The sequence below is a fragment of the Zonotrichia leucophrys genome, chromosome Z (genome assembly GCF_028769735.1).
Source record: "Zonotrichia leucophrys gambelii isolate GWCS_2022_RI chromosome Z, RI_Zleu_2.0, whole genome shotgun sequence".
In the NCBI taxonomy this organism is placed as follows: domain Eukaryota; kingdom Metazoa; phylum Chordata; class Aves; order Passeriformes; family Passerellidae; genus Zonotrichia; species Zonotrichia leucophrys.
The window spans coordinates 32641331-32654590 of NC_088200.1; the positions used below are offsets into that span (position 1 = coordinate 32641331).

Below are 13260 nucleotides of genomic sequence, written 5' to 3' on the forward strand. Positions count from 1 at the left end.
TTTCTGCAAGCTAGTACTTATATTAAAGCATCATTCATGGCAATAAATAAACACTTGGCAGGTCCATTATCATTTCAGTACAGAGGCATTGATACGAACACAGAGAAGGATGAAACTTACAATATTCATTACACTCAAAATGTAGTGTTCAATGTCTTTGCGACCATGGTATCCCACCATCATTTTGTCTGCTACTACCAGCGTTTCCACAAACCGTTCAAGGCTCACAGATCTCTTCTGTCGACTGTGGCTACTTCCTGTGCCATTGACTGGACGTGAAGCTGGAAAAGCAGATGCATCATTCATCCACCAAGGTTTGCCACTTCTTGTGAGGTCTTCTAGGAACCAAAACAATTAAAACAGTTAAGAGGGAGTCACTAGTAAAACTCATTCAAATGCAGCTGGTTTATGTTGAGATTGCCATCTCCAAGTTTCTAGCAAATAAGTCTTTCTTGAGGCAAAGAAAAATTAAATTTCTTTCTTTTCTAAATTATTTTTAACTAACTTATGTATTAGAAAGGCAAATTTGAGTATCAATAATCTCAACTTCCCTTAAATTTAAATTAGCATGATAAAGCAAAAATCCTCTCTTAATATGTCTGATTTTGCATGTTCATGTTATTATTAAAGATTAATTATAATTAACCACAAGAACACATCAGAATTTTTAAAATAAGAACAAGACAGCTGTAACCTGTGGAAGAAAAATACTAGAAACCAAAAATTTAAAATAATTATTAAAGTTATCTAATTACTAAGGACTAAACATGCTCATAACACACTAAAAAGCTTTTTCCCTCCTGCAAAAGTCTGTAATTTTTAGGAAAATAGGCTTACATGCCTAAAATGAATAAATTTTCACTTCAGAAACTTATATTTTATCTACCTTGTGAATTAACTGTAATAGAAATTTTTAAATGGTCTGACATGGGATACTTGCCATAGTCATTTCAACACAAATTTCAGTTTAAATATGTTGATTTTTGGTTTTTTTTCAGGTAAATATATAGAAAAATATTTCTTGTGTGCAAAAGATAAATTATTAAAAATCCAAAGAGCTGTAATTATCAGCAAAACAAACATTACAAGATGACTTTGAATTCTAATTCCTGTCCTCAGACAAAAATTGAATCCATCCTTCCCTACACAGGAAAGGAAGGATGGATTCAATTTTTTGGCTTTTTTAGTGTGTATCATATATCCCTTTTCCACAAGAGCCAGCAAAGATCTCAAGCTAAAATTTAGCAAAGTATATTGTTAGTCTGGTTTTATCCAAATAGGATCTCAACATATCTAAGTTATTCTTGGTATTTACAGATGAGCACAACAACATTAATAGATACATTTATAGCTGTCTGAACAGGACTGCTCAAATGAGTATTTTCTTGCATCATTACTTCTACTAAAACAGGGTCAGCTAAGGATGAATAGAGATAGAAACAGTACCTCCCATAAAAAACCAATGCTTTATGCAAGTCAGCTAAGCACACTGATTTCAAAGAGAAAAACTACACCACAAAGAATGTACGTTCAGGTCAAAACCAAGAATACAAACCTTCAGCATTCCTACTGTTGCGCTGTTTCATAATTTTTGAGGCTATGGTATTGGCTCTAAAAGGCGCATATTTTAGAAAAGTCAAAAAATTTAAGTAAAACTGGTAGTTATAAAAACACCAGTAACAAAATGGTCCTCATTCTCCAACGGTTATAATTCATTCTAAAAAAATCCTGTACAGAGTATTAAAGCCCGGTTTGGATTCTATAATGACTACTAAGCTTTCTCCTGGTTTTCACTTCTATTCTAGAAAATTCAAAGTTGCTTGAATTGTTCAAAGACTTTCATCACACTTATTTGTCTTAGAAATGTCTGGAATTCTCTCTGACAGCTACCATACTAAATTTTTTTAAAATTCATTCTTTTTCAAATAACAAATGCTGATAGTTTCTGATGCTCTTGGAGTGCTAGAAGTATTTTAGAAAGTACTGCTTCCACATTAATTCAACATTTTCACTCAAAAATCATGCAAACTATTCCAAAGATTTAAAACCTACTGATTTCAAACATAAAACTTTCAGAGGAAAAAAAAATATTATTTTGGAATCATCGTCATACTATCTTTCAAACAAAGGTCTCAGAGGGCTCCATAAGAACAACCATATCTTATTTTCTTATCAGATGAGAAGCTTAGGCTTCAGCTGATCTCAAAATTGTATAACTGCTAAAATATATCAATAAATAAAGATATACGATTTATTTAGTGAAAATAGTTATGTGGCAACTCACATCATTCTTTCAACACATAAGTTAAAAAAGGAAAAAATTAAGCTCCACTAACATTGAACATAATTATAAGGAAGTAAAAAAAGGCAAAAATAAATGGAAAAATAAAGAAGAAAACCCACAGAAAAATACAATAATTGATCCCAAAATAATGATTGCAGAAATGTGGAATTCAGTTTTACACTGCAACTGAGAAGAAATCCAAACACATGTAAGCATGGAGTTCACAACTGCTGTACACAAGTTTCCCTAAGTCAGTCATCTAAGACATTGGGTGGTGGTCAAGGTAGAAAGAAAGAAGCGCAAATGGAAAAATATCCTAAAATGTAAGAGCAAACTTATGTTAAATGAAACTATGAAAATATTTCTAAACAAAACATTATTTGCTGGGTTTTTTTTCTAAATATTTTAGCACCATTATTTCAGGCTTTTAACAAGCTTTTATTCCATATTTTAGAATATACCAACTGTAAAGTCTGACATGAGTGAAATCACTACATAAATCAAAAAAATAGGACATAGAACTATCCAGAAATAATCTGTCACTCTGCAGCTTTCATATGACAATTTTTGTTGTTTCTCAATCCTATACAAATACAGCATATTGCAAGATAATCCAGTGATCTCAAACCCCACTGAAGCAATTGGAATTTGGCAGTGGAAAACCTCTTACCAAGGCCTTAGTGATTTCAGCTATATTTAATAAAACATAATTAATTGGTGACAATATATCATGAAACACAAATTCAACATTTTATATTTTGAACATTTTTATGTTTAAATGCTTAAAATCTAATTTAAATTATGAAAATGTATCCTGTGCTCTCATCTGATTCTTCATGCCTCTCCAATTCTCCTCTTGTATTACCTACCACAATTCTACCATTGATTATAAAGTGGCCCATCACTTACTAATCCGAATCAATTCTGATCATGCTTTCACCAAATTCTGTACTCCACCTTCTATTCTATTATTGTCATTCTTCTCAGAATGACACTCCCCTTGTCTCTATCAACACTTCAAAATCAAGACTATTTCCCTGATGGAGAAGAAGTAGAAAATAAACTAGGTTACAGTAGGGGAAACTTGACAAACAATGAATAGTGGCACAGTTTCTCAAGCAGATTCCTCCCTGCATAGAGTGCTAGGAAAACTGTTCTGAAGGTAAAGTTAAAATCAGTCTCCAGACAAAATAAATCATATACTGCCAAAAGTACTTGCAGCTTTGTGACGTTTGCATTTTAAAAGACGAAACTGGACTATTCAAAACTTCCAAAACCAGTCAAATTCCCTAAACATCACTGAACACCTGGATTTAATCCTTGGGTGTGAAAGCTACAAAACTGAAAATTAGTATTTGACTTGATTTTTTAGCCTTTTTTTTAGGTATTTCAGGATGCTTTGTATGCTATTTCCCTTTAAGATAAAGCTGCAACAGTGGTCAGCAAATGAGTTTAAAAGCTTTGGTACCCATGAGGGTAAAACAGAACGTCGTCTGGAAAAGCAAGACTTTGCAATCTTGGCAGAGAGTGGATTTTTTTGGACATTTTAATGGAGTGGAAATAGTGTACAGAACAACAGGAAAAGGAGAAACTGAGATGAATTAGCATCATAATATTCTCAGGCTTGTAAAAAGCAATACTTTAGTACTTCAATAATTAAGGACTTCAGGCTATGAAAGCTGAGGCAATCCACAGGAGCTTCCAATAAAAAAGGTACCATCAGTTATACTAAGTAATAAATGCTAAATATTATACCATGTTTTACAAAAAATGCAGGCAAGATGTATACCTCTGATCAACCTGTGATCCATGTAACAGATACAACCAGAATAACTGAACACAACCTGACAAAAGCAGCTGCCTCTGCTTCATGGCTTGCAGGAGAATGACTTCTAAGCATTACTCTAGAAGATAAGACCCAACAGAAGCCAAGATCCTTTCTCTTTGTAGGGATATAATAATGGTAAAAATTACATGTCCCTACATTTCAAAACCTTCCACTTATTTCAAGCGGCTTAAGTGAGAGCTCTCCCAGTAAAATGAACATATACTAGTACCCTTATTTCACAATCAATTAGCAGGCAGTAACATTTAAGAGATTTGTTTTGCAATACTCTAAGCATGTATATTGAATAATGCTCTCAAACTAAAACAGAAGTTACACACATGAAGTCTGACATTCCATAAACACAATTAACAAAAACTCTCAAAAAAAAGCCATCTCCCAAGAATGGATCTTGCAGACAATTTGTACTGTAAGCTTAGACAGCTGGTGCCACTAAACATTATAAACTCCAAAAGAAGCTAAAATAAATTACATCAATGAACAATTATCTTATTTTATTTTAAGATTAGTTATTGTCAGTCTGCCTGATGCACTGAATCTCATGGAATACAACTGCTTGATTGAACTTTTGAGAATGATTGAACTTTTAAGAATAAGCTATTACTGAAATATAAACAATGACAAGGTTAAAACATTTTTCTGGAATGTTAAAAAATTACTTTTGTGTTTTAAAAAAAATTGTCAGATTTACTCCATGCTGTCTTCAAGAGGTTAGTTTTCAGTTTAATCAAGGGTTATGTCAGAGTACTCAAAACCTGTATCTATAGAGGTTAAAACTACTTTACAAAGAACATACCTCTCCATCAAAACTATATAATCCTGTCTATAAGGCACAGGTAAATCACATACTTGACTATAATGGAATAATGTCAACCAACTGGACCAAAAACAAGTACCAAAACACTATAAACCTCTGTAAACAAGAAAAGATATGGACTCAGTTCCAAATGTATTGATAATCATAATGCTGACATATTTATTGCATATCAAGTTTCTTCAAATGAGATTGAACACATACTAAACACTGAGCTGTAACATGCAGTCATTCAACATGCTTTCCTGCTGGGAACTGAAGTACATTTATTCACATTTTGCAGAAGCCTGTGCTCATTTCTACCACTGTACACAATATAGGCATTAAACAAGACTTATTCCTGCTGTCTTAGTTTTTGAAATACACTATATTCTCAATCTGAATCTGGAAAAAAAAGAAAAAAAATCAAAACTACTTTTCAACAAGACAAAATGAATATTCTCATAGCTACACTCTTCACTATGTCTTAAATGTGAAACAAGCAAGATCTTAAAATACATCTCAAATTACCATTTTTTAAAAGAAATGACACTCATTCTTGTTTACCTGAGACTCCACAGTGACTGTGATCATAGAGGTGCTGCTGGTGCATGGTAGATTTTTTGTATATAACATGAGGATGACCATTCTCATAATTATAGTTACTAGAATCTTCTGTTATATTTCTTAAAGGCTCAATAAAATATTCATCATCTTCTGTAGCAATGACTCCATGCTTAAAGAAGCAAATAAGAAAACAAAAGCTTACAATAGACAATATGGAACTACTATCACAAAATTTAGCTTTAAAAAACATTCTCTGTGGATAAATCCACAGCTAGAAGCTAATACATAAAACAGTGCATGAGCCAGCTCTCGTCTGCTGATTTAGTATGAGCAGAGTAGGCGCCTATAAACAATACAGTGATAAAAAATAAAACTATCATTGTCCTATTTGTGGAGAACTTTCACCTTTTTTTGGTAGATGCAGTTAAAAAACCAGGAGATAGTCTCAGAATATTACAAATAATCTCTTCACCGAGATGTTCTGAAATGACGTGATTGATATCCATTAAAAATTCAGCAAACCCAAAATGGTATAAATGGCAGGTCCAATATCCCTCTGTGATGCCACACTGCTAGATGCTTAAAGCCAAATACTTAATCAAAGACAAACACGAGGAAGGATTAATTTTAGAACACATATTCAAAGAAACCATTTTTATTTCACGTCCAGACACAACCCCAAAACTGAGCTAGTTAACAGAAATCAAATTATTTATATTAACTTAAGGTACACTGTCTACAAAGCATTTATTCCATAAAAACTGTTGCCATAAATCTAGCAAACAAGAGCTATGGCAGACTGTACTAGACCTCATTCTCCATAACAAATGAATATTGTTTTTCCTCATACTGCAGTGCAGAATAGTAGATATTCTATTCTCATAACTTTCACATTTGTGAACTTAGCTTCTTCCAAACAGGAAATGGTTTATGGAAGAAAGGGGAGACTTCAGGCCAACTATGCAATTTCCTGAACCTTCAGCAATTAAAACTGAACTTTAGCAGAAAATCCAGGTTTTGGATCCTTTCAGATATAGAAATATTGGGGAATAAGCCCTGACAGGCTCTACACCAATGTTCACTAAATAAAAAATTCTGATATGCCATATGTAGAAAATTCTGAATGTACAGACTTTCTACACAGGGAAGAGCTACCCATCAGACAGAAGCCTGGAAGCAGGAACTCCTACATTCATATCCTGACTTGATGAATCACAAATTTCTACCACACCTTTTATCTGTGAAACAAATACTACACATGAATCTTTTTTTAAGACCTCCATGATCAGTCTTAAGACCTCCATGATCAGTCTTAAGACCACTTGTTCTGTATATGCTCTAAAAATCCTAAAGCTGTTTTCAAATATCAGAGTTTATCTTTTTACTCTTGGTCAAAGCTCTTGTCCTGTTACTGTTTTGTAAATAAAATGCCTACAGTTCTTTACTTCTGAAACAACATATAAAACTTACAAAAAAAAAACAAACCTATGCAATGCATCAGAAACAAGGGTTTTCCAAATAGAACTCTATTGTAAATGCTGAAAATATATGTATTAACAGACTGAAGCTTTCAATTACTCCTTCCTTACATTGTGAATGCAAAAATAAGCATTTCTCTTCAGTGGTATTTTTCATTATGAACTCAACTATTAACTCAGAAGGCAACATCAGGGTCTAAATTCACCTGGAAGATGCCAGTATCAAATTCCTCTTACAATGCCTTCTTGTAACTTAAAGTCTAGGATTTTACTAGAAAATAAATCATTTACTGGTATACTGCTGCTTAAACAGTATTGAAAATATAAAACAAATTGTAACTGGGCTTGCCAGATGTGCAGAAAGAACCTTGACAGTTTGGACTGCATCCAGTCTGCATGTCAGACATCTGGGTTCAAGTGAATCCTGAGCCATTGTAAGCTCTGGTATTATGTTCCCACAGGAAGAGAGTCCTGTGGAGCGGTTCAGACCATCAGGCTGTCTGCCTCATGCCAAGCCCGAGAAGACAGAGATACCATCCAGTCAGTGGCACTGTCTCTGAGACACAGTGGGTCCTAACTTAAATTCCTCCACAGCATACATCCTTCCTGTCTGTACTCAAGTCCAACCATGTTTGCAAATCTAAGCATAAATGAGATTATTATATCAGATACTGAAACTAAGTGGCAAGACTACCTCAAGAGAACGAAGTTAATTAAAATAGCATAAACTCTTAATTGCAGCACTAGTTCTCTACACAAATTGCATATTTGCTCCTGCAAATAACTAAAGAATATCTGCAAACAATGGTCACAGTTCCTTCAGGTACCAGCTGTGACCATGGTAATGACAGCATCACCACTTTTTCCAATGCCTAGCTGATATCTGATGTCATTTGCCCAAATGCTAGGGTGCTTAAGAAAAGACATTTCAATAACACTTTGTTAAGGAAATACAAATAAATTTTAACATAGAACTACAAGGAGGTAGTGAAAACATTTGTGGTCAGTTGCTGCAGTCAGACAAGTGATTCAATTAGCACTGGAAATACAACGACCCTGCATATGCCCTTCCCAAAAGCCTGCTTAGGTAGACCATTTTAAATCTAACAGTATTTTTGCTTGCAAACAAAATTCTTCCAGTGCTAAATTAATGCAACCAGTCTTGATGAATCACCGTGATTCAACAGTGAAATGACTGATTTTTAAGAAGCACTCTAAATACTGCAACTAAAAAGTACCTTGGTGATGGCCAGCATATCTTCTAAGTTTCAAAAATTCATTTGGCTAGAGATAGTGGCATTGTTTATGTATTCAGAAAGCCTGATTAATACATAGTGGGAAGTATACTATTATATCCAAATTAACATTCTAAATACCAGCTTTGATTTATAATCCACTATCTGAGGAAAACAAAACTTCATTTGAAAAAGGAATTTGAAATAATGCCCATTTAAAGCATTAAATAATATGAATTAATAAAGTGAATTAATTTTAATTTTCTTTTTAAGTGTTGCTATTGTATTTTAAGAGTTCATAAATTAAACTTCTGTTCCAAAGCATCAAAAATATCATTAAGACATAAGAATTATCAGAAAAGGTTTTGACATAATACCATGGATATAAGAAACAAGCTGAATGCACCAAGTATGTTACTACAAGGAACATTCCCAAGATTATTATCTAAAACAGATTGTTTGAGGTCCTGTGTTATCCAATCTCACTACAGACTGCCAACTCATGCTAACATATACAAAGTCTGGTTCCAGCAGTTTGACATGCTCAGACAAATCTGTGAATCCACATGGAGTTCCCCTGAATTTGTGAAAAAGAATCCTTCTCTGTCAGGCTGTCCAGCCAGGGCCTTAACCTCCTTCAGATGGGGTACATCCATCAGTTGCAAAAACAAACTGAATTATGGGGGACAAGTAAGCACGTGCCTCTTCCACACAGCACTACAGTTTCACAGTTTTTCCATACCTTGAATCTCTTTAGGCTTTATGTTTATCCATCTCTAATATAAAGTACTAGTAATGGAAACTTCTGCAAACAAGTCAGTGTTGTTCAGTATGTCAACAGCTGGCTATACTACCGAGGAAGATTGCATTAACTTACTGCGCTCTCAAAGATGAAAAAAATAGTGATCTGGCCTGAGACAGCACATCATGGAATCTAACAAAAACTTTAAACCTTAAAACTAGGAGGAGGACAGTTTGTATATAATTTTCTAAATACTGATGTACTGCAAAAACATATGAGTATCAAAGCTAGCTTTAAAGACCCTGATGCAGAATTATTTCACATACAGTCAAAAATATCACAGTATACGTAAACTATGATCTACAAAAGTAGATGCATTCTTTAGAGTAAAAATGGCTTTCAAATGAACTAACTCTTAAGAAAATATTAGTAATTTATAAATATATGTATTTAGGAATAAACGAAGCAAACATTAAGTCTTCCAGCAAAATAATTCCCCACTGAAAAAGTAAACTCATGCTCTTAATCCACAGTCACCTACCTGCTTCTTCTTTATCATTTCTGTTTGGATGGAGATAACTGTGCCGTCCAGCACAAACACTATGCAATGCGTGAACTTCACATACATGGAAATACTGCATGTTTTAAATTAACCATTTACTTGGGATCACAGTAGCCTCAGAATAGTTCCTACTACAGACCTTTTCAGCCCAAAATTACAAAATTTTATACCATGCAAAACTTGTTTGAGTACTCAGTTAAGAGCTTTGACACATGGCAGAAGGCAAAGATGAGTCAAAATACAAAGTCTGGGTTTTGCTTGATTCCATTACTGAAGGCTCCAGAATTCCTCTGAGATTTGCTCCTCCCAAAGTCAGTCCATGGAGTCCTCCCAAACTCCATTCCCCCAAGGCGAAGTTTCTCTCTCCAGCTATTCTACCACCATTTCTTTTCCTCTTTCCTTCAGTATGAAATAGTCAGCTTAGAAAATGCCTCAATCTGCTGCCTTGTATCCAACATCCAAACTCTCTAAAATGCTGTTCGTTGTAGGCTCTTTCATGATGCACCCAACCTACAATCCACCCACAAGTGTAGCATCCACTACAGCAAACATGAGTTTGGAAGCCAGCAAGCTTGTGGACAAGACCTTAAATTTCCTCACAAGAATGTTCCCTGGATTATAGAGCTTTACTCACAACTTCAGACAATTTATACCACATCCAGGACCCAGCAGATGGAAGCTGCTGGACTGAAACTTCAGTAAGTAGCAGCCTGTAACTCTAGAGCACTTGGTAATGAGAAATATAGAGGGAGAGGCTGAAACAAGAAACAGCGATAGGAAAATCAACTGACTGCTTTGTCACTTTTATTATAATGAAACTGCGAGAAAGCCCTCTGCACATTTATCTCAAATGTAAGCGCTCTTCAAAGACATACAACATATGTTATTTAAATCATGTTCTCACATAACCACTCTGAATAACTAATAAGAATAATTCAAGACATTCACTAAGGGGAAGAAATTTAACCTATTTGTCAACAGTGAAACCTAACAGGACAACCGGAGTAAATATATTGCATACATTTTGTTTGTGAGCAACATTCGCTATTAAATACTACTTACTACCTGCAGAAGAGACAAAGAGTTAAACTTACAATGACTGGCTTTAATACAGATGTTAATCAAGGACTATTAGACTATGATTGGCAGTCATTAACAGACCGGCAATCAAACTGGAAAATACAACAAATGCCTTAAGTACAATGCATTCTGAGCTATTGCTAACTCTAAAACAAGTAATATTGTCTTCAATATTCACTGCCAATTGCCTTATTAAACATGTTCTAACCAGCAGCTGTATAACAAAGCATTCATTAATAGAATCATCATTTAAAAATAACTTTGTGATGCATTTATCTGAATGGAGTGGTAACTCCCATACACTGTGCTCTGGAAGGCACTGCCAACACTGCAGAATTTCCATACAGTAGAGCATGGTACCAAGTCAAGACTACTGCAGCACCCTCTGCTGGATTTATGTCTCTGAGATAGAGCCATGTGTCATCCTGCTGATGTTTCTGGAGCAACACAGGAGCCTCACAAGCTTGTGACCAAATCTTCCTAAGAGATGCAGTGCACACCTGATACTTGAAGTCCCGAGTAAAGAGGCATGACCATGAAGAATTTGTGTGCCCAAAGACTAGATTAAGGCTGCCTTAACACCTGAAAGACACACATAAAGACTGACAACAACCACAGCCACTGATGATAATGATTTAAGCGGGAAACACTCTACACAGAAGTTAACTTACAAAGACAAAGCTAAAACATACTGACACCTAGAACCACAGGCAGCCTCACTCCAGCAAAATGGGCAGCCTGAGGGCAAAGGGAAAACATGCAAAATGTCACCTCAGGGTGTTGGGCACAAAAGAAAAAAAAAAAACCCAGAGATTCTGCTTCCTCATGACATCTTCCATGCTTTTCAGAAGAAAAGAAGTGCCGTAAGGAGCAACAGATGAGAAAAGACAATGGGGAAATACAGGCTTTTTTGTGCTTCATCCCACCTTTATTTTCCTACCATGAAAGGAAAACAAGAGTCAGCTATGGCAAAGGCAGGAGTTCTTGGCTCACTCCCCAAGCCAAGGTAAAAAAGAAACTGAAATGGGATCACCATGGCACTTATTGCAGTCTCCACGGGGACCAACTAGTCTGTGCAGCAATTTGCATAAAGAGGCCTGCAGCCTCTTTTAAAGAAATGAGTCCTGAAAGAAGGGACTTTGTCTCCATCATATTTTGAGCTGAAAAGAACTCAAGCAAAGACAGAGTATACTTAGCTTTGAAGCCTGAATGTGACCAGAACCGTGACCAGAAAAGAGCTATTAGATGGAAACTGCAATCAAAGAGAAAATTGTACTAAATTCAGACCTATCTGCTATAAGTCTACATCAACCAAACTGTATTACCACATTCAATGGAACATCATTTTAACTCCATCTCTTGAAAGTGTTCACTTAGTGCTGGAAATCCCCATTAAATACTTTTCTTCAGGAACACTGAAATGCCATATTACAAGTAGTTGGGTGTAATGCAACCTATTTGGGTCTGGAACAGCTGGCTTTTTTTGAAAGTAACATTTCAGGAGGCATTGTTCAATAGTGCTTCCAAGGACAAATGGGAATTAGTCTAGCAAGTCTGTGTAATTTTTTTTTTTGAACAGCAATTAGCTAGATCACCTATCCCTAACAAGGCCGACCAGCATTCTACCATAATAAAAACCAGAATGAGAAACTGCAATATGTATGTGTATTTTTACTACAGAAAACACTGGTTCTTTGGTTCTTGATTTAATGTTTCAGAGTCATGTCTTTCTATTTTAGTATTTTTTACTCAATAGCCTGCTTTTTTACTTTTTTGTATTCATTTTTTAATTTCTTTTTCCATGCATGTACTATTGTCATGTGATCACAAGATCACAAGTAAGAGAAGAGATGAGAATAAATTAGGTAAGAACTTCTAATTCTATTTCTAAATGCAAAAATTTATGATCTGTAAACAAAATCTTTCTGGTAAAATAATTATATAATTGTTTTCTAATGCTGTTACTTGCTAAAGACTTCTCACATTTTGAATTCACAGCAATGATGATGTCTACACCAAGCAATTCCTCTTCTTTTACTTACTTAGTTTTTAAACCCAAATACTCAAAGTGGGTGTTCAGTGCAATCAACATCTCCGTGCGGAGATTCAGTACCCTGGAGGATCCAGTGTTTCCTCCTCCCTGCCCCTTGAACTTGGAAGGCTCTTGTAACCGTAAAGATCTCATCACAGACACAGTCCTGTAACCCTAGCATGGACACTATGAACACTACAGAGGTTGCCTGCTACAAGACTGCAGAATTGAGTCTCAGTACTTAAATTAAGCTTGAGAAACTGACACCTACTTTTCCCCAGGACCTAGATCAGGTTTTAGGGGGTTTCTACACCTTCCCGTCTACTTGCTTCCCACAGGGACTCAAAAAACTGCAAGATACACCAATTTAACTCTTCTTCTGTAATTGAAAAGGGACAAGCACACTATTATACTATAACATGTAATAATGACTTACCAGACCATTGCAGTTGCTTAAGGCCACTTTAGTTGTACTGTGTTGGTCTTGCAAATATCCTGTGTAATGACAGTGGTCTAAGAAATCATGCTTCCATTGCGGTCCATCTTTCCCCCAGTACTCTACTGTAAAATGTCTGGACACCAAATCTGTGTTGAGAGTCAGGTTTAAATGAAAGTGCTTGCCATAGGCAGAAAGTTTAAAA

At 35.2% G+C, this 13260-nt stretch overlaps 1 protein-coding gene across 1 annotated transcript in view; it reads right to left on the reverse strand.

The window, feature by feature from the left end:
• Positions 1-13253, reverse strand: part of ADAMTS6 (ADAM metallopeptidase with thrombospondin type 1 motif 6) — a gene marked incomplete at its 5' end in the record, with an annotated part of 134084 nt that extends 120831 nt beyond the window's left edge. Inside the window, 3 exons of the mRNA XM_064736453.1 lie at positions 121-338; positions 5491-5659; positions 13056-13253. Coding sequence (XP_064592523.1) covers positions 121-338; positions 5491-5659; positions 13056-13253 — 585 coding nt within the window. The remainder of the gene's footprint in view (positions 1-120; positions 339-5490; positions 5660-13055) is intronic.
• Positions 13254-13260: the final 7 nt, after the last annotated feature.